We start from the raw sequence: 27082 nt of genomic DNA on the forward strand, positions 1-27082 counted from the left end.
TGAAGTGCGACTGCTAAATCAAAAGTACCTTTTCGATAGAATTTTGTCAAGGACGTATTTCACTAACCTCTGCCTTGCTATGCCCGTTACTTCCTACTTAATGGCACTGCTCTTATGTAACAATAAAAACAATGCGATGAAACAATATTATGACATATAAAAAATCAATAGTTTATCTTTATTGTAGTAACTATTTGATTTCTTCACTGTGTATTTACTGAAGCCTAATTAAAATTGTACAATAGTGTTTAATTAGCCTTATGTAAAATATTGTCAGAGGCTTGAGCAAACTAATATTCAGCCAAAGTTTTATATTATGCTGTCCTGTAAGTAGGCAGCATCTTTGGTAAGTAGGTCCAGAAGCTTTCAGTGGGTTAGTATCTAGTCATGTGGTTAAATGATTCAAGTGAGGTGGTTGGCAGACCTGCATTTACAAAAGTCTGGAATTACATTTACACAAACAGGTTAAGTATGCTTTTTGTTCACAGAAAAAATAAAGTTTGTGCTTCTTTAATACCATTAGACATTCAAACAGCTTCTATGTTAATAATGCAACTATTTTGTACCCCAAAAATGTTTTGTTAGTGCCTGCTTAGCAAGGAAATTTTAGGGATAATATGTACAGATCAGCGAGTGCGACTCAGGGAAATTTATTATGTTGTAATATTTTATATTTATGAAGAGTTATTTTTTAATAACATTTTATATTAATTCTGGATCCATCCTCAAATGTGATTATTAATATAGGTATTTATTTTTAATTATTTAATTTTAGAAACCTGGAAAATTTGGCACTGTAAACAAATTCAGTTGAAGTTTTCAATTTCGGAAAACAAATTTTTTTGATAGATATACACTCGTATGACAACAAAATTGTGTTTGATGCCAATTTTGTGATTAGTGTCTTTTCCTGGACCTAATTGGGGTGTTATTTGAGGGAATAGTGTACATAGAAACTATGGTGGCCCAGTTCAAGTGAAGTAAGGCTGGTAAAATTTTAGCATTTTGATGCATTTTATCAGACGTCTACAGGTATATGCCGATAGCATATATTCATTGCCCATATAAAGCTAAGTTAGCATATTGTAACAGTATGATTCTATGTGTTTTTCATAACTCCTTGTTTAATCTTTTGCAAATAACAGGTGCAGCAGTGAAACAGGCAATTTCGAAACCTCCACCAGCGATAAAAATTTATTCATAGCAATATAATAATTACAACATAAATTTACAATGCTTTCAATTTGTGAGGAATTTTTGTGAACAACTTTCACATCTTGCACAGGCGTGTCACGGCACAAAATGTCCATCACTGGAAAGACATCCTGTAGATGGCCCCCATTTTCCTTCACTCTCATTCCAAGTCTTTTACAGTAGCTATAGAGCATCCCACTCTTAGATTGCAGTGTGGAAGTAAATGGGTGCATTCTCTCTCTCTCTAACACACACCGATTGCCGTTAGCGCTGTCCTTGTTTCTTCGTGCGTTGTTGCCAAACATCAAACGAAACTAAAATTTTAATTTTTGGACCAAGCTTTTTTTCATATTGTATAGCATCGAAATACGCACCAGGCAATTCTTATTTTGAATACTTAACAATATTTTAAGTGTCCGAAAAAATTAAAAAAACATAAATTATTCACTGTGAACTGTTTTGAAGTATTCCGAGATGTTTCACATAAAAAAAAAACCTACATGTGTATTTCATTCAGATTATTTTTAATAATAAATAAATGCCTTAGGATGCCACCGAACAAATGTTAAGACAAAAACTGTACAGGTTTCACTTAAATAATTTTTTTAATATATTGAAATGCATTTTCTCACAAACTGACACATCAAAAAGTTGACCAGCGGAAAACTTTTTTTATATTAAAGATAGATGGGGGACGAAAGCGTGAAAAATGTTCACATGAATTGAATTAGTTTTTGAAAGCAGCTCCATCTCAATTGCTTCTACAGTTTCCTTGGAAATATCTGTTAAAGATGTGTCTTATCAGTACAAGAGTGCGCTGCAATAGAGGTTTCTCTCAAGCTGCCGTCGTAAGAGGAAACAGGGTCGTGTGTTTAGATAAGTGGGGTTCTGTCCTGCAAGCAATTTCAAATACATGGCTTCCTTAGTCAACCATGTATTTCCTTAGACACACATTTCTGAAAACCAGCCTGCCAGTTAGTATCGCGTCTCGCGACGAAGCAACGCGTTGTGTCCAGTGACTCGTTACAGTTCTAATTTTGACATATTATATATTAACATACGTGATATTATTTTCTACATTTATTTTTATTACGTACATATAAAATATGGAAGATAGAACACTGAAAAGAAATTATATCGGTACGCTACGCGGGAGGGAGCGCAAGAATGTGTTGAATGTATTTGAGTATTTTTCAAAAAAATATGAGTGTGTGCAATGCAATTAAGGAAGCTTACCATTCTTCTGGTCAGCTCTGTGCTACTCTTATGGAAGGGGTATCAACATTGGTCAGCGGTAGCGATAGTGATTAAAAGGTATGTGATGTTATTAATTTCTTAATCAAGTTAACGTTACATTTATCGTATAAATTCCCATGAATGAAATGTGTGTGAACAGATTCTTGTTGTAAGTTAAAGTTAAAAAAAAATTCCTTATCGGCACAGCCTAAAGGCGCAGGAAGATTTTGATGATTACATTTCTTTACATTAGAACAAAAAGGGATTTTTATATCCTTACACCCATATTTTCTTCTTCCCCTTGCAGTAATGGTTGTTACAAAAATATTTTAATTGAATCTTGAACATAATATGTAAAATGTATGAAATAAATACGAAGGAATTTAATAGCAATCATGGTACAAAATTTTGAATTATTTTTCTATCCTTCTCAACACCAAGCATCTTATCAAACATTGTTTTAGACAAAGTTTTGGAAAATAATTATGATATTTACAAATAATTTAAACAGATTTGATAAGGTGTCTACTAAGGCAGTTACGTAGTTTTTTTTGTCCGGTGAAAATATTTTTCGAACCCATGCAGTTATGGCTGGTCGTATCAAAAATTTATTTCTAAAACATTTTTTGGCATTAGGTACTCCGAGTTATCATACGTTAAAACGGATGCGATATTATTCATATTCATATTCGGGGAGTTGTTGCGATTTTTCTGTTTTTCAAAAAATCTTCCCCATTTCGACCCAATTGTTCGGATTTTTCCTATAACTTACTCGACCGAGAATTTCCATTACCGTATTTTATTGTATCATTTTGGACATGACTTGTCCAAAAATACGGCATTTATCGCGCCTATGAAAATGTGATCTATATATATATATATATATATATATGGGATTTTTAGAACATAAAAGAAAACTATAAGAAATTTTCGTCTACAATAGGTAGTTTTTATTTGAAATTTACATAAAAGTGGCATTATTACAAATTTATTTGTGTAATAGTATAAAATATTATAAATTACGATATGATTTCTTAAAATGCTTCTTGTTCGATCCGAATTACAAAGACGCACATCTCCTGAAATTCGTAATGTGTTAGAGAATTGGCAACAGCGCGCGCCATAAGCCGTGTACTGCAATCTAAGAGTGGGACGGGCTATAGACATTACATCTTGCAGGACTGGCACTGGAATATGATTAATTTCCAAATTTAATTCTTCAGTGTTTGTATGGTGTATGGCGGATCACACCGGAAGATCTCAGATTTCAAATGACTCCACGGAAGAAATCACACGCTGAAATGTCAGGGGATCTTGGAGGCCAGGAAATGTCCTCGTTCTTGGAGATGAGATGACCAGGAAAGATGTTCTGTTGCGCGTTAATGGAAATCTGCGAGGTATGGCATATGGCTCCATTTTTTTGGAAAAATGTGTTTGCAGTTACAGGAAGATCAGTAAGCTGTGGCACTAGGAAATGTTTCAGTATGTTAGCATAATGTTCTGTATCCACAGTAACAACATTGCTGCAATAGTCTTAAAAAAAATAAGGCCTGATGATTCAAAAGAATGATACGCCGCACCAAACTACCACTTTCTGACTTAAGTGACTTTTCATGATACATTTGAGGATTTTCTCGTGATCATTATCTAAAATTTTGCTCTTAACAAAGCCTGATACATAAAAATTGGCCTCATCACTCATATTCAGATTGTCGCACAGGCCTGAATATTGTTCATGAGTTTCAACAATTCCTGGCAGAAGCGTAGTCTCTTTAGATGGTCATCCACATTCAGTTTATGCACTATCTGCATTTTGTATGAGTGGTATTGCAGTTCCTTGTGCAATATTTGCTACACAGTGCGATTCGATTAGTCAAGTTGCAGGGCATGCTTACGTGCAGAATGCCCATGACTTTGGCTGAAGGCTTCTTCCACTCTTGCAACATTCTCTGGTGTGCACAATCGTTTTTACACTTCCACCCCTCTTTTTTACCATATTAACCATTTCCTCAAAGTTCTGTACTCTCAATTTGATAGCATGCACTGAAGGAACTGGGGCATGATGTGCAAGATTGTAATGAGCACAAAATACACGCTGCTCTGCCACGTAACTGTAGTGGTTTTAGTAAAACGCCTTCACGGCAAAAGCGTGTTGTTCACCGGTCCACGACGCCATCTTGACTGAACATCGATATCAGGGTCAATGGCAAAGGTTTGTTGTCCAAATCGCACCACCCCATTTTCTGATTCCTATCGTAAATTGCTATATCTAGGGTTGCCAAAGCGCCCGTTTCACTTCCACACCTGTTACATACAGTGCTTTACCTTTTCATTAACAGCTTCTATTCATTTTGAACAACTGGATGCCCTTAAATTTGATGTGAAATGTATTTAGCTTGTTACCACAGTGGAGTCCCGCTAATTAAAAACCCGCTAATCCAAAAATCAAGCTATTTGGAAAGAGTTAAGAGTGAAAAGTATAGTCAAATTTTTTTTAATTTCTTAGTCCAATTATCAACATGTTAAGTCATTTCATGCTTTTAAGAATGTTACCAGGCTGTGTTACATGGAAACATAATGCTTATAAAGATGTGTTTTACTATACACTGTTGCATTATGGCAGTTATTCTACCATGTAGTTTGAAAATATGGTTATCTAAACAGGTCTCTGTCCAATTAGTTCAGATTAGCGGGACTCCACTGTAATAGTTTTGAAGTACAGCATTCCATGTTGTACGTTGGTAGGGCCATGGTGTGATGGTGTTTGAAGATGGAACTCATTACGAAGGAGAGTTCCGGTCTGCAGGGATATTCAATGGCAAAGGAACCCTCACGTTCAGCAGTGGTGACCGTCTGGAGGGGTCCCTGATCGGGGTGTGGAGTGAAGGCATCAAGGTCACGGGCACTCTGTTCAAGAGTGCTTCGTCTTTCCCCAGGATAGTTCCATCTCACCCAAGGTAATGCAACAACCTTTTTTGTCATTTTCGTGTTAATTCAGTCACAAGGTTACACTTAAAAATGGATTATTGTTTTGGTTTTGTATTCATCTTTCTTGTTCATTCTTGTGGTTTCTTAATGGCATACAGTTAAAACCAGCAATGGCTTACATCCATAAAAATGTTTTTAATTAAGAATTACATAAATTATTTAAATTCTTTAAATAACTCAATAGTACATTTGTATTTTGCAGTAAAAATCACTTTGGTTCTTCAAAAATTATTCTTTTGGAATAATTTTGGTGTGTGTTATTATAATTTTCATTTATTATATTTTTAAGTGGCTGCTACTTTCGTGTTTAATTTGCCTCTAGTTTTGTAAACATTTTTTATTCTCATATAGTCCATTCTTTTAATGCTGGCTCTATGATGTTATAAAATTTTATTTTCACTCTGATGTAATTCATAAATTGGATAAAACTCAATATAAAAGTTTTGTAGATAAAAAATATTGTCATTTAGTACAGATGTAATATTTTGATTATTTCATAAAATATTAACGTGCATGCATTAAAAAACTCCTTGCTTATACTCTGAAAAATGCACATGAAATTCTTATCTACAGCTGCAATGTTGCCAATGGAAATTTGACTCGGAACCTGATACTTGTAAAAGACAAGGGACAAACTTGAGTAACCTTTGACCTTTGATCCTCCTGAATGTAGTGTACAGGCTTCTTATGAACTTTTCTGAAATAGATACCACACCAGCTGTAGGCAGAAACAAGCATAATTAAGTAGCAGTTTGAAATTATGGCAGTATGCTCTAGTTAATCCATTTACACAATAAATACATTATTTAATTATTTCAATACAAGTACCAAACTATCTGTTATAGGTCTTCACCATACAAGCATTTATAGTGGGTATCTTGTTAAGTGTGTTCATTCCATCAGGTAAAATAATTTATTTTTAAGAACAACATTGTACTTTTTGACTATATTTTGTCTTTAACCAAATATGTTTTTAATTACTGTCAGATATTGAAGCTCTTAAAGCAGGAGTATTGATAACATTGCGTAATCTCATTATGAATAATTTTGATACTACCGTATTTACTCGTGTATAGCGCGCCCTCGTGTATAGCGCGCACCATGATTTTTGCAACAAATTCCAAAGAAAAAAATTTTTTTTTCCCCATAAATAAATTTTACTAACATTTTGTGGTACCTGTTGGTGTGAAACAAATGATAATTTAAATTGATGTGTGGTGATGCGTCAGGAAAATACTTAAACTCTGCTGTGTAGACGGAAGATAATGAAGCGCTGTATCATCACAACTGGTACGGGGGCGGGTGGGAGGGAGGCAGGCAGGAACGTGACACGGAGGACGGGGCGACACCGCTTGACCGTATGGTCGTTAGACCGTACCAGGGGAAAGTGTGTCAGAATCACCGCAAGCCCCGCCCCCTCGCTGTCATTGGCCGGTAGCTAGCGGGGAAAGGGAACGTGACCAGGAGAAGAATAACATAAGTACGGAAACTCTCAGACACAATCAGGGTCTCCACAGCTAGTACCTTTACATGTTTTTTGCCTTCAATATAATATTAACTAAATTGTTTTATTATTAAGTGTTGTTCAAACACACACAGGGTTGGAAAGGAATCTAATTTTTCAGTTGATGACGAGTCAGGTCAGGAACTCAAGTCGGTCGTTCAGCATTAATTAAGTCATATTTTTTGTTCCTGGCTTTTATTCTTTCGACAGTAATAATTAATTTAAATTTAGATTATCAATGTACTCATATCATTTTCATGTTCTGATTTCATCGGTGGGAGAAAAAATGAAACTGACAATGAAATATTACATGAAACATCAATAGGTTTCAAAAATCCAATTGAAAAAGAAAATACAGCTGGCAACGGCCAGTTTTAGACATAAGCAAAGTTTATCTAGGAGCGAGAGTGGAAGCTCTTTTTGATGGGATTAGACAAGAGCATAGTTAGACCAAGTGATGCAGGCTAACACGATTGAAAGTTAATTGTTTAGCTTTCTATGTTGAATTTTGCAGCCAAGTTTTAAAACGAATAAATTTTACTGACTCTGTTTTAAAAGGTTTAGCCTTGCTGAGTCCAGAAAAGTACAAATCAGATGACAATCACACATAATGCCACTTGCCAAATATTTTCTTAATGTTATTGAAGAAAAATATTACGAAAACCTGGATAGGGAATGGCGTTTATTAAAGACTGTTGAAGCACTGAAGAAAGACGACGAATTTATGGTATGCGGTAACAATGACCCACCCAGATTTTGTTTTAAGTATTATTTATTTATTTTCCTGCCATACTATTTCGTTTTGATTGTTATTATTTATGCTCAGTCTAAAAGCCAATTAACTACATGTATTCATGTTTAAAAGCCGTCAACAACGTCTGTAATAGAAATGTGAACAAACCAAGTTAAAGCCATTTGACATAACCCAAAAATTGTATTTACGTCTGGAAATGATATAATATGATTTAATTTTATTTATAAAACTAATTTTATGTTGTGAATATTTCCTAATCGATTTCTTGTTTGTTTTCATATATTGTATTGTTGACTGGAGTTCTATCTATGTGTCTGGCCTTCCAGGCAATCAGGGATCAGGATTCATTAATAATGAGTTTTTAAATATAATTTGAGAGAGAATGTTTTAGCGTCATCTTCGTGTGGGTTAAGCCCCAGATGCTGTTGCTTTAATTGCAACTTTTATTGAAATAATCATATACATTGTGTTGTGAGTATTATCAAAAGGTTCTGCGAAATAAATTACCTACACGTGAGTGAAAGCAAAGGTATTTATGCATTTTTAGTACTTTAAATCAGTAATTGAAACTCAAGTCAACGCAATGTCATTGTTCAACAAGAGATGCAATTTTGTACCTACATGTGAACTGAAACATCTGAATATTGTCATGTATAAACGAATACCTTACAAATAACTGTGATTTTTTTTATTAAGTATTTGGAACTGACATAAATTAAAGTACATTTTTTTCTGGTTAAATCTTCAACTTAAGTTACATTACATGACTTCGACCCGAGTTCAGTGGTCCGTATAGAAAAGAGTTTTATGCCTCCCTGAGTAACTAAACTAGCCGGTAATAAAACTGATAATTATAAAGCAGGAACTACATTTTTTTTTTAAGTCATATAATTGATACAAGTGAAATTAAATAATGTTGGATTAGACTCAGAACTCTTGGTAAAATAGTGCTCGACGTATTGTCCTGAGTGTACATCATCTACTTCTGACTCATCCGTGATATTATATTCATATAAATAATAATTTTAATATATAAATTGAGGGAGAAAAATTATAATATTTTATTGTTGAAAATCCTTGTGTCATTATAGTGTACTGTGTTGTGTTGAATAAATGTTTATTGTGTGTTTGTTAAGTAAAATAAGGATTTGTAATACATATAGTCCTACACTTTTTACCTAACAATCAAATTAATTTAATAATTGAATTATTAATGTATGGTCAACACCTACACATAATATAGCTACCTATAAGTTACAGTAGAGAAGAAATATAATGGATTTTTGGAATACAGTTTTTGGAATGAAAAATGCTGTAGGAGACTAAATGTTCCCTTCTATAACAGTGTTCATTAAAGCCATGCTATGCTTGCCTCGTTCATCCGCAGCAACTGAAAGAATATTTTCTGCAGTAACATTGACCAAAAATAAAATTAGAAACAAAGTACAATCACCACTGGTAAATGCATAGGCCAGTCATCTAAAACAAAAAAAAAACCCAAGTTCGCAAAAAAACACGCAACTCTGGTTTTTCGGGGTGTTGTTCGAGACCACCCCAGTAGTGTGTACCCAAGTTTTCAGCTTCGAAAGACCTGTGCTAACTGCGTACCTGTCGAAAAACCTTGAAATTTTCGGAGTTTTTTTGTTTTGTTTTTTTGCTTATAACTCCTAAATCGTGTATCCTACAGAAAATGTCACTTGTTACTTGTTTGAATAAGATCAAATTTGAAAATGTATAGCGGCAGAACGAACTCTGTTGGTTGAATAAAACCCAAGATACAGCTATTCAAAGTTTGACTATGTTTTTTTTTAAAAGTGCGAAATTTAACTATCAGGCGTGTTTTGAGGGAAATACAGGCCGAAATACTCATCCTAAAAGATACTCATGGGAATGAAAGTTGTAGCAAATTCAGTTAGCTATAATTGAAGCGCAACCGAAGGTCTGTAGCTATCTTAAAAAACCAAACCATGGCAAAACCCTTTTTTGGACTGGCTGAGCCTTGCGAATACGCAGCACGAACCATTACAGCACGTTTCAAACCTTTTTTCCAAGTTTTAAAACTTTTTGAGTGGACTAGAAGGAGGAGGAAGGGGAAGAAGGGGGGGGGGGGGTTATTTGGGAGTGGTGGAATGGGGGGAGTTGGTTCAAATATGTCGAACACTGGTATTATTAATTGCAACAGGCCACTCAATAAGATTGCGGTGCCACTGCCAATTTAACTACTGCAATATTATAAATTTATTTTTATCAACTCTTTATATAATAGAGAGTTGGGTTTGGCCTCTTGATTTGTGACAGTAATAATATAATAACGTTGAACTTCTGTGAGCCTCTGAAAGACGCAGAGGGAGGAGACGAATAATTAACAAGTTCTTTTTTCTCTCTTTCGTTCGGAGGGTTTCATTTGCGTGTCTGTGTGACCCTCCTTTCCTGCTGAGTCGTATGACGGGATCAGCGGGTGTACTTTCCATTCCCCCCTCTTCCAAGAAGGTCCCCCCTCCTCGCCGTGGCCCTATTCTCTTGCCTTCCCTTCAGTTCAGTTTTATGTTCTGCCAAATTCGGATGTTCTTTTCCAACCTTTTTAACCGTTCTTATCTTGAAAGTGTTTTTGAAATGGTTTTTGTGAAATGTCGTCCATTCCGACCGGTGTGTGTTTTATATGTAACAGGGAATGTTTAGACAATATAGAGGAAACAGTTTGTAAATTAAGAAGGAATAGACATGGGATCAGAAGTTGGTGTAAACAGATGAGAGAAGTAGAGATTGAAATGAAAGCGTTCTCGGATAAACTTAAGGGTGAGTTTGCCAAGGAGGTAATGAGTGAATTGAGTTCTGCAGATTGCAGAGAAATGATAAAAATACATTTTTTTCTAAATCTAAACAGTAATGTGACAAATGTGGGTGGTATGTACCGAACTGTTGCTAAGAGTGTAAACAGTTTTTTGTCATGTGCAAATACAGAAGAAAGGAAGTGTAACTGGACAGGGGTGATGCAACCTCTTGAAACAGTGTATGTAGACTTGTTTGACCCACTACCTAGATGGAGGGGTGGATTTAAATTTAGTTTTGTTGTGTTCGATGTTTTTTTAATTTGTTGCATTTTCGCCATTTTATTAAGTTTTTCATAATTTTTTTTATACTTTGAATTATGTACATTTTGATAATATTTTGTATTTTATAGGGTTTTTTGTATATTTTGAACATTTTCTAACATAATATAGAAATGTAACAAGATTTATGAAAATGATATGAAAAGGATAAATGTACAACTGTAGTATATAGAAAAATAATACGGTGTGTATTTTATATAAGTGGTAATATCATGATTTACACGCATCTATCATAAGTATTCATTTTAAAGTTTTTGACAGCATTTTGTTGTTTGGATATTGTGATAACTTTCAAATAGTTCGAGAGCACAGACCTTGAAATTGTTTTTTAAGATATTATCGTTAAATTTTTTTTTGAAGTTAAATGAAATTTTTTTTTGGAATTCAACTAAGTGTGAACCGTTTTGAGGATTGTAGCGTTGTAAAGTACTGTAATGTATTTGTACGATTTAGTTCAAGAGTGTTGTTTCTAATGATGTGCAGAAAGGGTTAAAGTTTCACATTGTTTGGTTCCTGCCGAGGTAGCAGAGATTATTGTTGTATTTTGTCGAGGCTAGTTGGGAGGCAAGGAGGTTAAATATTAATGTTTCCGGTCCGCGTAAGAGTCCGATGGTTTTTTCAAGGCTACTGCTAAAGTCCCTTGCTCCTTTGCTGCTCCTACCCCTCATGAGTATGACACTGATAATTTGTTGTTGCTAAAACAGTTTATGATGTGAATTCTGAATACACCAAGAAGTACACATGGGAAAGATTATAATTGAGCATGTTACATACAATACAAGGTATGGATGGCAACCAACAATTTAAGAATGGTCCAACACAAAGTTTTGGGAAAAAATATTTGTATTCAGAAGCAGTACTGTAGAATTACTAAATTAAGTAAAGGAAATGAACAAACACACACACAGGGTAGAATAATGTCTTTACATATTACTGAAAATAAGGATAACATTGTAAAGTAAAATCAATATTGGTGTATCGTTTACAATACAAAATTAACTGAAAAAAACTGAATTGTTTGTGATAAAGAGTATTGTAAAAGTAAATAAGAATGTTATGACTATATTTTTATTTGTTTCAAATTAAGGAATATTCTATAAATGACTGTATTATGAATTGATGCTTAAAGGTATGTAATTTAATGAATGTTATATTATGATTGTATATTTTATAAGGATACAATTTTTTTGTGGAACTTTTCAAGTAACTGTATTCTGTACATTTAATTGAAAAGTTGGGGGGGTAATGTAGCATTGCAGGACAGTGCCTTCCCCAATTTTTCTTTAAGTTTTTATGAATAATATGTTTTAACAGTAATACTATATATAAGTTGTTTAAATAATTTTCAGGCATAACCTAACTGTGGTACATGTAGTAAATCATTGAAACTTACAATGAATCTTTTGAAATAACTTTCATGATAATATTTTACCGTTTATAATTGTTTTCCATGTTAATATTTATATTTCCTTATGTTTTATTAATGTACTCTCATTTAATTACCGTTTCTAATATTTGTGTATTGTTTAAGCCTATTTGCTTTATTATGAAACAGCCATGTAACTGTAAATTTACCGAATTCTACCTAAATAATTACGTTTTTATGCGTTTTAAAATGTTTTTTTAAGCTTTAAATATTTTGTTTATATGCGCAAATACACTGTAACATATTTTTCTTTTGTAAATTTGTCCATGGGATGATGAAATCATGTGAGCCAGTTGCGTGTCAGTTAGAGTGAGAAAGAAAGTCGTGCGTCGACACAGTGACGCCGAGGCGATAAAACGATAATGATGCATCCTGTGTAAGAGAGAGACAGAGCAACTAGCGTGAGAAAATATTCTGGGAGTCCCCGATTTTGATGGGAAATTGAAAAGAGACTGATCAAGGGAAGCCCTGAGTTATGTGTGTTCAGGGTTTTTTCATGTGTTGTAATTTGTTCTGTGATTGGCTGGTGTTGGAGGGAGTGTTTGATACTGTGCTGTGATTGGCCGAAAGTTACGTCATGGTGCAATCCTTGGTCTCTCCTGAGACCAGTGTGTCGTTTTGGTTCGTCAGTCATCTACTGAACAGCAACTGAGGAAGTGGTTAGTTGAGTAGGTGGCTCACAACTTAAATATGAATATTTAACGAGTAAATTTCACGGCTGTGGTCCGGGCGTCACCTGTTTATAATCTACCGTATTTTGTTATTTGGACACAATTAGAATTTTTTGACTACAGTCGTCGGTAATCGCCCAAAACAGGACTTACCAAGGTTTGTCACTGTTTCCGAGGACATTGTCCTTTGACATTGTACCGAAAGTTGAGTGCAACTGCGGGACTTAATTTCGAACTGTTTTATTAATTCAATTTTCGGCCAGTCAGTGTGTGATCCAAATTAATGAAGCTGATTCGTTGTGAGGAAAATACTGTTTCAAGTTGTAAATGTTGTCGCAAGATGGTGTAAAATGTCTCGCGAATTCGTAAGGTATAAATAAATAATCAGTGAAAAACATTTTGTGTACGAGAGACATTACTGAAATGCAACATCGCCCATAAATAATATTCTGAGGGAAACATAACCTCACTTTTTCAGCATCCGAATATGCAAGTGTATCTGAGCTAGTCCGGCGGTCTTTGGAGTGTAACAAGCTGCCAGCATCCACAACTGAGTAATGTGGTTGTAAGGCTAGGAGGTTTCCATCTTCTAATGTCGTTAATGGGTTGAATTGGTGCCATAATTGCAGGGAGTGGAATAAAGGAACTTCTCTCAACAATTTATGCATCCAACAGTGTCGATATTTCCTAAATGGACATGCTTACTCCAAGGCGTTTAGAGCTCACATGCTGACAAACCTTGCATTGGCTACACTGATTTTGAGAGAAAAAGTGGAGTTGATGGAGGAGGAACAATTCTAAATTGGAAACCTGCTCAGCGAAAATGAGAGAAATTTGATTCTGCATGCCACAAAGAATGAAGTGTTCAAATGCTTGGTGCCAAGGTAAGAAGTGTGCTGGAGGAAGTGGAAATATGAAGCCCAACAGCAAAGCTGTGGGTGCTGTACTTCAGAATGACAACTCTAATGAAAAAGTTCATACAAGTTGAAAGAATGTGAGACTGGGGCCTTCACCTAGAAACAATAACTAACATGCTGCCATTCTTCCACTCTGCAGGCCACTTCAACTATGCAAAAAGTGTTCGTTTGTACCTTCAGGACATGAGTGGGCTGCAGCAGAAAATGGTCCCAACAGAATTTAGGTTGTTCACAGAAGACGGGGCGTTTATAATACGCCATTCGGACAAATTTTGGTCAGGCCTCTGGACATATTTAAGAATTGAACAAGTATTGATGAGATCAATGAAGAGCCAAGGGGGCTTGACACATGGTCAAGGAATGTCCAGCAGTTTTCTCGGTCGTTGGACTGGAGGCATGGTATATATGCTAAACATGTGTGAAGGACTCGAGTACTTTTGGGATGTATCCTCCAGTTCCAGTAAACAACACATCGACATGAGGCCTGCACGAATTGAGCGAGATACAATGGATGTGTAAAAACTAACATCATGGTTCGAAGTACACACTCCATTCCCATACAATGACAAAATACTGTCTATCAGTATTGGCATCGTTGGGGGGCCCGAGGTCAATTGCCACATGGCACAAGAACTGGGCATCCAAGCTGTCAAGCTCATTAATGGAAAATCGTTCGGCCATATTGTCTTGAAACGAAAAGAAAAGGTGCATACATTGTCAGCAGTCACCATCAAAGATAACAACAAGGCTGTAACCATCGATCCTCTCACCATTTTTCAAAGGCTATGCATCATCAAGCAGTCAGACAACGATTTGAAGCAACACTTCAAGTACGAGCTATTTCCATATCCAATGTCTCTATTCAATGAAGAGGGGATGAGGAAAGGTACGAAATCAACCTTTTACGCTGCATTTACCCCATCTCTAGAAAATATCGACATAGGATCAACTACGTTTGTGGTTGTGGACGGAGGCTTCCTGCTTCACAAGGTAATATGGCACAGGAATGCATCCATCAGGACCATAGTAGCATCCTATGTAAGCTACACCATCAGCCACTTCGGGAAGCAATCAGCCATTTTCGATGGGTACCCTGAGGATAGTAATACCAGGAGCACAAACTCTGCCGAACGTCTACGACGATACTCTGTCACGTCATGTGCTGACATCATTTTCGAAGAAGACACGCTTATCAACGTGCCGCAAGAGAAGCTGTTGGCGAATGACAACAACAAGAGAAGGCTAATCCAATTTCACCGCTCAGGGCTTGAGAACAAGGGGATCGACGTCGTTCAATGTGATGAGGATGCAGACAGCATAATCATAAGAACAGCCTTGTCCAAGAGCAGGTCCTATGAACGAGTAGTGATTGTTGGAGAGGATGTCGATCTCCTGCTTCTTCTCAATGGACTGGGGTCACACGTTCATAATGTCTTCTTCCAGAAAAGTGGCAGAGGTTATTTAGGTCCCATGGAGTATGCTTCCACCTCCTTCAGCCGAGGAGATCTTCCCATCCCCCCAGAATTTGAGTTGTTCCTGCATGCATTCACAGGCTGCGACACCACATCTGCCCTCTTCTGGCAAGGCAAAAAGATGCTAAGTACCTTCGAAAATGATGTCAGCCTGATTGAAGTGGCAGCAGCTTTCCTCTAGCCGAATAGCACCCACGAGGAAGTAGCCTCCGCCGGTTCTGAGTGCATAGTGGCTCTCTACGGAGGATAAGCACATGAAGATTTTCATGAGCTAAGGTACAAGCTGTTTGTACGCACAGCAGCCAATGCCAAAGTCCAGCTGGCACGTTTACCCCCAACAAAAGAAGCTGCCGCCCAACATTCATACAGAACATACCACCTAGTTCAGAAATGGTTGGGGGTAGATAAAGAGCCTACTGATTGGGGCTGGACAAGAAACGGGCAGGGGCTACTTCCCGTCCAATCGACCAAGCCTCCAGCGTCCGACACCCTCCTCAAATTCATTTCTTGTGGATGTCGGAAGGGGTGCACTGGAGGGTGCTCCTGTCAGAGAGCAGGACTTAAATGTTCCGCTCTCTGCAAGATCTGCAAGGGGAGGTCCTGAAAAAATGTTCCAATAACAGAAATTTACGCGTCTGATGATGAAATCGACGACGACTTCGACGCCCCACCTGACTTTGTGTCTTCGACGACGCCATTCATTGAGACAGAGGAACCTGCAGATTTATCAAGTGAACCAGACCCCTTCCAAAAAAGAAAAATTATAAATTATTACCGCCCCTTATGAAATTGTTGACATGTACAATAATTATTGTAGGCACGAAATTTGTAAATACCTATAACATTTTGTAAATTAATACATTGTGCTGTGCTGTATCTTTTTGTTTGTCATGTCATCTTTGTACTTGTGCTGTATCTTTTTGTTGGTCAAGTTATCTTTATGATGTCTCTATAACTGGTAATTAGGAATGTTTTGTTAATTACACTCATATATATACGAGGGTTATTTTTTTTTTCAACCTCCGATCGGCTGTAATAAAAAAACGGGAATGAATTGGTAAATTATTTTAATGTCAAAAGAAACGTACATCTTTACTCTATTTTTCCACATAATCACCGTGCAGATTGAGGCATTTGTTGTACCGATGCACCAGCTTTCCAATACCCTCTGCATAAAATGATGCCTCCTGCCTATTCAGCCACGTTTTAACAGTGCTCTGCAGTTCATCATTGGTGTTGAAGCGTCGTCCTCCAAGCCACTTTTTCAACATGGGGAAAAGGTGATAGTCACTCGGTGCCAAATCCGGACTGTAAGGAGGGTGATCAAACACTTCCCATCAAAATCTTGCAAGGAGTTGTTGTGTTACGGCGGCACTATGCGGTCGGGCGTTGTCATGAAGCAAGACAACACCAGATGTCAGCATTCCTCTCCGCGTGTTGCGTATCGACTGTCTTAGCCGTCGTAGTGTCGCGCAGTATGCAGCAGCATTGATTATTGTCCCTGGCTCCATGAAATCAACCAGCAGCACATCTTGGTGATCCCAGAACACTGTAGCCATCTGTTTCTTGGTGCTGAATGTCCGTTTGAACTTTTTCGGCTTGTTTGGAGAATAGGTGTGCATCCACTGTTGTGATTGAAGTTTTGTTACTTCATTATCGAAATGAATCCATGTTTCATCACCTGTCACAATTTGAGTCAAAAAGTGTTCACCATCGTCTGCGTAATGCAACAAAAACGACAAGGCTGATGTCATTCGCCGCTCCTTGTTGATGTGTCAACATCTTGGGTACCCATCGGGCACAGATTTTCCTGTATCCGAGATTGTCTGTAACAATGGCGTATAGGGCTGATCTTGAAATGAGCGGAAATTGTTCAGACAGTTCTGAAATCGTGAATCGACGTCTCTCACGAACTGCATCAACTCTCTGAACTGTTTCATCTGTTGCTACCGACTTCCTTCCTTGGCCACATTCATCATGAACATCAATACGGCCTTCGCGGAATTTCCGACACCACTCTCGCACAACGCCATCGCTCATAAAGTTTTCACCGTACACAACACTCATTCGGCGATGAATTTCTGCTGCAGTGTGCCCTTCTGCCTGTAAGAAACGGATGACTCCACGCAGCTCGCATTTCGCTGTACAGTTTATCGTTGCAGCCATGTTGACATTCCCATAACCAAGCTTCAACTGAGGTGTGAGTTGGCTGCTCCACATGGTTGGTGGAAGGGGGTAAACACTACGAGATGTGTCGATTCGTGTACGAGCGATTAGGGTATTGATTAATGGGCATACCATGGAGAAATGAAACTGTAATCACACTGCAGGGCACAGTTAAAACGTGGCTGAATAGGCATGAGGCATAATTTTATGCAGAGGGTATTGGAAAGCTGGTGCATCGGTACGACAAATGCCTCAATCTGCACGGTGATTATGTGGAAAAATAGAGTAAAGATGTACGTTTCTTTTGACATTAAAATAATTTACCAATTCATTCCCGTTTATTTATTACAGCCGATCGGAGGTTGAAAAAAAAATAACCCTCGTATATAAGTTGTTTCTTGGTGTAATGATTTTCCACTCCTCTACAACGTCGTTGAATGGCTATTGTTAATCGTTTGGCTCAATTGCCAATAAAAGGGTTTCGTTGATGTTTTGTTTTTGTGAGATAACTAGACAACAAATAGGCCTACAGACCTCCGGTTAAACTTAAATTCAATCTAATTAAATTTACTAGAAAATGTATCCTAATTGGGGTTTTTAGGATAAAGATTTCGGCCTGTATCTCCATCCAAAGACGATTAATAGTTCAATTTTGCACTTTTTGGGAAAAATAGCCAACCTTTGAAGAGCTGTAACTTGGATTTTATTCAACCTACAGAGTTCTTTCTGGTGCCAAACGTTTGTCAATTTCATTTACTTCAAAAAAAGCATTAAACTATTTGGTAGGATGCACGGTTTAGGAGTTATAAGCAAAAAAAAAAAAAAACAATTAGAAAATTTCAAGGTTTTTCGACTGGTACGCAGTTAGCTTAGGTCTTTCAAAGCTGAAAACTTGGGTACACACTACTGGGGTGGTCTCGAACAACACTCAGAAAAAACAGAGTTGCGCGTTTTTTTTGCTAACTCGATGTCTAAAATGACTGGCCTAGCACTTATTTTGGTAAAATTAAAATGATGAACACATCAGTTGCAGATTTTACTGTTTCAGGAGAACTGATTAAGTTAGCAAGCTCTGCTAGAAAAAATGAGAGAATAGGTTTTTCCTGTGGTTTATTTTGTGAGTGGGAACTCAGAAAATGTGTAAATAAAATATTTAGTAATTGCAAGTGTAATGCATAATAAAATTATTAAAAAAAAAATATATTTTTTTTTTTTTTGCAAATTCTAAACATTATATTTAATCACATGTATGTCAAGTGCAAGATTAATACATTGGTCATCGTTGTTTCTATGGCCGGACATCCACTAGATTTGAACGAGAATATCCATTCTTGGTTTCATACAATCTCAATCATGAATTTTTCAATTGGATTTCTAAACAGGTTTACTCTAAACAAGAATGCAATTCCAAATGTATGCTGGTGATAAAATGGTGCGTTAAAAATTTATTTTATTTATCTTTGCATGTGTTATTTTAGATACTGTGTATTTTCAATTCATAAATTTTAAGAGCGTTGCAATTTCATAACTCCATAAATTGTTAAAACGATAACAAATTATTTTTTAGTACTTTTTTCAAATCTAGTACTTTTTCTTGCCTAAGTTGGTACAAAATATTTTTTTCTTGTGGACACCCTGGACACAATACTGTACTGAAGCAGTACCAACCCCAGGAGCATATGAATTGTCTCGCGTGACTCAAGGGAGCTAGCAATTCGAAACAGCTTTGTGCATTAGTATAGAAGAATTTTAATACCTACGTATTTTAGGTAGATTTCAAAGAAATACCCTACATATTGTAGCCGTTACGAATAGAAGGTGCGACTTCCAGAAAATTTTTACATAGTTTTTTGTTATATGGTCCATAGACCCCAAAACCATCGTCAACTCAAAAGCTTACACATATATACATACACACACACACACACACACACACACACACACACACACATATATATATATATATCCCACCAAAGGATAGAAATGGGTAGTTTTTTTCAAAAACAGAAAAATCGTTCTAAATCATGCAATATGGAAAATATCACATCCGTTTGAATTTATTAAAATTCTTAGGAGTAATGCCAAAATATTTTCTCTGAATAAGTTTTTGATACGACCGACGGTATCTCCAAGGGGTTGAAAAAACAAGGGTTGGCGGACAAAAAAAATCATAACTCTGTTCGTAGGCATAGCATCGAATTTGTACAAATTATGTATTTTTCTTATAATTTCTATATAAATCTTTTGTCTGGAACAATTTTTGATTAGACAAACCATTGCAGCAATGTAGTAAATAAAATAACGGTAAAAATTAAAAATATATCATAACTCTCTCAGTAAGTACGCCATAAAAACCGTTCTAATTGTTAGTAAATTATATAATTTTTATCTAAAACTTTTGTCTGAAATAATTTTTTATATGTCGAACCATTGTTGCAGGGGGTAGAAAAAATAAAGGTGTTGAATTAAAAAAAATCATAATTAATGTACCATGTACACTCATAAATCCTTTATGTTTTATCGTGAAACCTTAAAGTATTCAGTGCATCTTTCATCTGAAATAAATTTTTATACGACCAACCAAAACTGCAAGGGGTTGAAAAAACAAGGGTTGGCGGACAAAAAAAAAATCATAACTTCCTTCGTAGGTAGGCCTACAACATCGAATTCGTACGAATTGTGTATTATTCATATAATTTTTATCTAAAACTTTTGTCTAAACAATTTTCAATCGGACCAACAATTACTGCAAGGGGTTGAAAAAAATAAGGGGTAGAATTTAAAAAAATTCATAACTCTCATTAGTTACAATATAACATTCTTTAAGTTGTTGGTAAACCTTATAATTTTTATTAAAAACCTTTGTCTGAAACAATAATTGATTGGAAGTACCATTGCTACAAAGAGTTAAAAAAAATAAGGGGTAGAAGAAAAAAAATTCATAACTCCCTTAGTGGTGCACTTTCAAATCCGTTCAAACTGTTTGTTAATCTTATATTGTCAAATTCAATATAATTTATTGTAAAAATTCCTAAACTTTATCTAAAACATTTGGTTTAAATAATATTTGATGAAACTAACTATTACCTACCATAAAAACAGGGTTTGAAATTTAAAAAGAAAGTAAATTTTTTTAGTATCAATTTCGTTGGAATTTATTAATAACCATCTTAAGATTATCTTAAACCTTTGTCAGAAAAAAAATGTATATGACATTAGTGCAAGAGATGAAAAACAGTGTTTGAAAATCAAAAATAATTTAATGATTACATTAGTAGGCATATTATGAAATTCTTTAAGACATTAAGTTAAAAACATTCAAAACATTTTTGCTTCATGGAACATGAGAATATGTTACACCAATATTTTTTGAAGATTGGCGAATAGATAGGTATTTATGTCAGCTACATTAAGTTCTTAAAATGCTCTAGCAGTTTATAGAAGTTTCAAAAATATTTCCAGAAGAAATAGTTACTTCGAAACTACCTACGCCTGTAGAATGTTTATTTACAAAAAGATTTTTTAAAAATAATTATGCATTTATATTAACATTAGAATATAAAGCTGTTATAATGACGATCTCCATAATTATAACAATAATAATAATTTGAATCTGTTATTATGACTATATACATACCTAACAATAATAATAACAACAATAACAGTCCTTGTCAAGTCTCTAACAAATTTTTACATACAGCTTTTGTTAGGCGTAATTGTTACTTTACAGAACTTTCATCAACAAATCGTGTAACCATGCACATAACAAAATTATTTATCAAAAAAAAATTGGTTGTCTGTAAAGTCGGTTTACGGACGATAGTTTAATGTGACAACGTCATAACAAAACATTGATGAAATGATTGATCCAGAAGAAAAGGAAATATCATATTCGGCCTGAGACTGAGCCGTAATAGGTTTTTGCAAACAAACCATTTAGGCATTTAAAATATTATATCCTTTAAGGAAGAATTTTTTTTTTAATTTTTCAATCTTTTGCATGATAAAATCTACCTCTGCATACTTTTATGAATAAAATTGAATCATTTTTATTGAATTATCACTATTTTGTATGGATACAAAGGAGTGATATGAAATGTGCAATTGAATTAGTAAATTTACTTTTATTTGCATTCATTAGCTAATTCAAATATATTTATTACTTTTGAAATGTTGCGTGCGCCATATATATTTTTACAAGTAAAAAAAAAAAAAAATTCGCAGCTATCGGGTTTCGAACCGACAACTTTTAGTTTCAGAGTTAGGTACGCTAACCACACGCCCACGAGGCCATACTAAGGTAATGTAATTTCAAATGTCATATATATATATTTTTAAAAACTTTGTTCACGGTAGGGGTATAATATTAACACGATTTTATAACAAATACGCATCCCAAATACACCAAACTTATTTATAATGTGTTACAATATTTTTTAAAACATTGTGCAAAAGATCCCTGGTGTAATTTGAATTATTATGTGTAACTGTAAAACACCATTGTTGGTTCAAAACGTATTTGAATTTTCAACATTAGGTACTTTTAAATAACCGTACCGATTGTGCTGAAAATTGGTGGACTATCGTTAAATTACATAATATTAATAATTCAAAAGACGAAAATATGATTGAAAAGTCAAATCGATGGTTGTTCCAATCGAGTGGAAGAGAGATGCCACGCATGAGTACAATGCGCATGAAGAGTGATGCCACGCATGCGTACAATGAGCAAGTGAGTGGGACACTTTTTTGTGCGTGCAGCCGGCGTTCATCGATTTATTAGACGTTGTCACGTCAAAAATAAATGTAAACTGTATAAACTAACGTGAATGGATGGGCTAAGCCTCTTTAATCTGTTAAAAAGTATATAAATAGTATTAATAAAAGCATGAACAACAAACAAAATATGGAGCATGAAAGTCGTACTTAGTTAGTAGTGCGACACCCCCAGGGCAGGAGAGAGAAGTCTGTCTGCGAGGGAGCCCTCCTTTCCCGGTACACAAGTCGGCCTACACTGGGTGAAAAATTGTCGCGCGAATAACTAACGCCTAGCGTTTTTCACACAATGAAAGATTTATTCAAAAGTTACTTCTACATTTTATTAAATACGTGCAAACAGATTTAAATAAACGTATGGGCAAAGTAAGTTAAGATACAAGTTTCAACAAGATATTATGTAAGGCGCAAAAATAAACAGAGTTAATTTTACAAGTAAAAACGAGATAATATAATTTACCGCAAGTTAATTTAGAAACACATTCTAAATAACAGTGAATATTAAATGAGATCTACACATGTGTAGGTTTATTTAGCACCCATATTATAATGTTTAAAACATAAGCTATAAAAATTATATCGCATTTCAATATATTAAAAAACCATTGCTTACCGTAACCTTTAATTAAACTATAAACTCACGTGACTCTAAACAAATGCGTTTCAACAGTTAATTAAAAATTATAATAAATTATCAATAAATTCATTTAAAACATAAACTTTGACTTGCGTGGTTGTTCTGTCAGGACTGTGAACAGAGGCGTGTTGAAGGAACAGCTAAATGACTGGCTAACTGGCGTGAGGAATGCCTTCCCCCACCCGCATGACCCGCCCCCCCACTACCATTGGCCAGGTAGGTAGCGTACGGTCTAGTGTCGCTACGGTCTTCTGGGGGCGACCCGCGGAGGACTAGATGACTCACCGGTAGCAGCTGCGACGAGGAAGCGAAGGAAGTGGGAGGGGGAATGGCGACAACATTCTCTCTCTCTCTCTCTCTCTCTCTCTCTCTCTCTTTTATTTTACTAGCTGCGCTGGCTTTCTGTAGAGGGGGAGGTCTAAAAATAAACAAGAGACATGCCAGCTTGCGCGCGCACGTGTGTGTGTGTGTGTGTGTGTGTGTGCTGTGAGCGTGTGCGTGCGAGAGACCAGGTTGTGTGCGTGCGTGCGTGCGGGTGTGTGTGTGTGAAAGAGAGGCCTTGTTGCTTGTGCGTATGTGTGGGGGCTGGCCAGAAACGTCACCCGTCACCCGGCAGTTAACGACTTCCAATTCTCCTCCCCGCCACACCCCCTCACTTTTTTTTTTCCGTGTGTAGCGCGCATCCTTATTTTTTTACTTTCCTTGAGGGGAAAAAAGGGCGCGCTATACACGAGTATATACGGTATTTCCCCAGTTATATCATAGGTATGCAATGTTAATGAAAAACCTTAACCATGTACTACCACTAGTATTAGGGTATTTACCTGTCTGTCTACCTGTGTGTACTGTACTGTTAGTACAACAAAAACATTTGTTATGATTATATATGTTACACAATCTCAACTATATATGTTACACAATCTCAACCCCCACCCCCTCTCTCTCTCTCTCTCTGCATACACTGACCACAGATTTCTGTAGTTAACATGACATAGGTGTATTGGTAATCACAGGTCTGTAGTGGTGCTGGATTGAGACATAATTTTCACAAGTCGTAAATGAATTAATTTTTTATTTTTGATTTTTGCCGGGCAGTCTAACCAACACGTCCTCTTAGCGAATAGCTGGAGAGGCAACCAACTATAGCATGTAATAGATATCAAGTGGTGTTTGTGTGATAAAATTTAAATAGTAATAAGATTCAACATTATATTTAAGTGCAAGTGGTATCTACTTTATACCACCATAACGAACAAATAAATAATAAATGTTACCAAATTAATTATTTTACTCAGTTCAATCTTTGTTACAGTACCTACTAATTTTATCAAGAAATAAATATCAAGTGATTTTACCTAATAACATGTATTTTGGTACTGTTATGTTATGGCACAAATACAACAATAATTTTTTTTTAAAATATATATACAGTATGAATATCAGTAACAATACTTTCTTTAAACAAAATTTTATCACGGAAAATAATTTATCGTGAAGATAGAGATAACCCAGTGTCTACCTAAGAGCCTCTTTTAGTTATGGTCCTTCAATGTAATTAATGGGAGGTGTTTATACTGATAGTGCTAATGACACAAACATAGGAGTTATTGGCTAGCTGAATTTCAATCAGTAGGTTCAGAGATCGTGGTATCCAGGACCTCTAGGTAAGTTCCCAATGGAAAAACAGCAACAGGATAGCTGAAAGACATGTCTAAAGACTATGACTCAAAGCTTCTGCATCAGGAACCGGAATTCAGCGAATCCTGTGGGAGCTGCAAAATCCTATAGACAGGAACGTTCTCACCAGTGTGGGACTCATAGTAACTACTCAGCTTTGTCTGCATCTTGAAACACCATAATATGGTCTCGACCGACCGATCAGGTTCCAACAGACTCCCTGAATCTGACATAAATAAATCAGTTGTCTCTAATTTTTTAATACCAGTAAAGCTCTAGCTATGGCGCGGTAGGTACAAATCTTTTTGTGGCTTGTGCAGGGCTCCGAACGACGACACGAACGACGTCTTCGCTCCTGTAATCGCGGACCTCTTCTCTCTATTTCGTTCTAAAATTAACTTCTATCGTTCAGTTTGTTGTGGCAACCAAGGAACAAGGCTGCTAAAAGAACTGACTAAAGACTGAATTTAAAACAACTTGGAGGAATGAAACCATCAAATAATCAACCATAGAATAAACAGTTTTTGGTGCATGAAAATGATAAAACGGAATAGTCAACCAAAGAGATACGAAGATGAGACTCCAACTAAAATTAAAATATAACAAAATTAGTGACTACTGCAATGAGATGTGATTTTACCAGGATGCTCTAGTTCACTTACATACGTATATCATCAGATCAAAACTTAGATTAATTAAAAATAATAGTTATGATAATAAAATATGAGAATAATTACTGTAAACATCCTCATTGTTTACAGAGCCGCTCTAAAATGGTTAACGATAAATTCTTTCTGAACTATCATAAGCATTTTCTCTAACATAACACTACACATAATAATGATATTCTTGAAGTATAATGTATTAACTATGAGCATGAAAGTCTCTAAGTGTTCATATCGCTCATCAGAATGTCTTTCAATGTAGTTTATCAACTTAGTATTTTTATCTCAAAATAACACTCTTAGAATCATAACATATGTCAGCCAAACAACATGATAATACAATAGATTTAACAAGTTTACACGTTAAAATAAATTAATCATTTTTTTTAAAACTAACATAATTTTCATATGCACAATCAATCAGTTTGACTGTACCCAAAACATAACATCATAATATGCACAAATTTATCAATATACGACTTCACAATATACACATTGTGATATAAACATGGTTCAGTCAATATTTGTTTTTTTTTTATCAATGTTCATAGTCCATCTTGACTGAATCAAACCAAAACATCAGTTTCACAAATAAAATTATTTCGTAAAATATATACAATGTTTTTCACTAGGTAATGAAAATTCACATTAAAAAAATTAGTTTGTATCTCTATTCTCTTGATCTGTTTTTAATAACCACTTAATCATTGATAATACCACATTACCACATCTGTAACTGATTGATGAGATATTATATACAAAATATTGTCTCTAGAGCTGATCTAATTTTTGATTGAATAAAGAACTATATCAATCAGTATTTTTTAAAAAACTAAACTGGGTGCTCTTTAAAATTAAAACTTTTACAGTAGACATATTCATAAGATTCTTATTAAAATGGTTAACACATTATTACACATATTAAAATTAGTAATGTAAAAGAAAAATTACATGCTTATGTACATTACATTATTTACACTTCACATGTATACTTTACTAGCTGCCCGACCCGGCTTCGCACGGCTATACTAATGGAAAAAAATTAAGCCACATCTCCAATTTACAGTAATGGTAAATAAAAAAAAATTCAGTAAAAATTTATTACAATGCTGTATAATGTACCGGAGAGAAAATGAATAGCACCGATGGTTTCCCGACTCGTGCACGCAACGTACAACTGATGTACCCGTTGAAGTGTTTTCAGAATTTCCCTTTTTTTTTTTCTTTTTCAGACAGCACCAAGGATGAGTGACCAAAATTTCTAAAAGGGTGCGCCACCGTTGGGTGACCAGAATTACTCTATGGAGTATATTTCCTAAAATGCCAAAATCTCTGATGTAAAATGTGTTATAGTTGGGCGCCTATAAAACTCTATAAAGTACTAGTGTTGTGATTGTGTATGTAGCACAACTACTAACCTCTACAGAATATTAAATAAAATATGTCTTATTACGTTGGTAATGAAAATAAATTATTCTCAGGTTGTATGTACTAGTGTAGTTTGACTCTGTGTGAATATTAGAAAATAAAATGTCGTAGATTTTCTTAGCAGTATGTCTCCTTCTCTTTGATGTAAGTATTCTCACCTTAAAATCAACAAATATAATGACTAAAACAATATTCCTTAACTGGTAGTGTGTTTAAAAGCATTAACTTCTCTATGACTGCTGATCTCAGTGTAATAAAAATTAATTATTCTTTTCAAGACAGCCAAAGCTAAATAATTCTTTCTCTCTGGTTTAACATACACATGATATGCAAGTATGATTATCAATCGGAAAAATAAAAGATATAATGAAAATTTAACTTTTTACTAGGGTCAAAAGTATAGTTGTATGGGTGACAATACTCTTTTGCAACATATTCAAATGTAACATGAAAAGTGACAG

General features: G+C 35.4%; 1 protein-coding gene across 5 annotated transcripts in view; it reads left to right on the forward strand.

Annotated features, from left to right (window-relative positions):
* Window positions 1–27082, forward strand: part of LOC134527381 (alsin) — a 239496-nt gene that overhangs the window by 100613 nt on the left and 111801 nt on the right. For all 5 annotated transcript variants that reach the window (XM_063360022.1, XM_063360024.1, XM_063360019.1 and 2 more), the window contains exon 9: window positions 5176–5387. In XM_063360022.1, coding sequence (XP_063216092.1) covers window positions 5176–5387 — 212 coding nt within the window. The remainder of the gene's footprint in view (window positions 1–5175; window positions 5388–27082) is intronic.

This window comes from Bacillus rossius, chromosome 1, assembly GCF_032445375.1.
Source record: "Bacillus rossius redtenbacheri isolate Brsri chromosome 1, Brsri_v3, whole genome shotgun sequence".
Lineage (NCBI taxonomy): Eukaryota > Metazoa > Arthropoda > Insecta > Phasmatodea > Bacillidae > Bacillus > Bacillus rossius.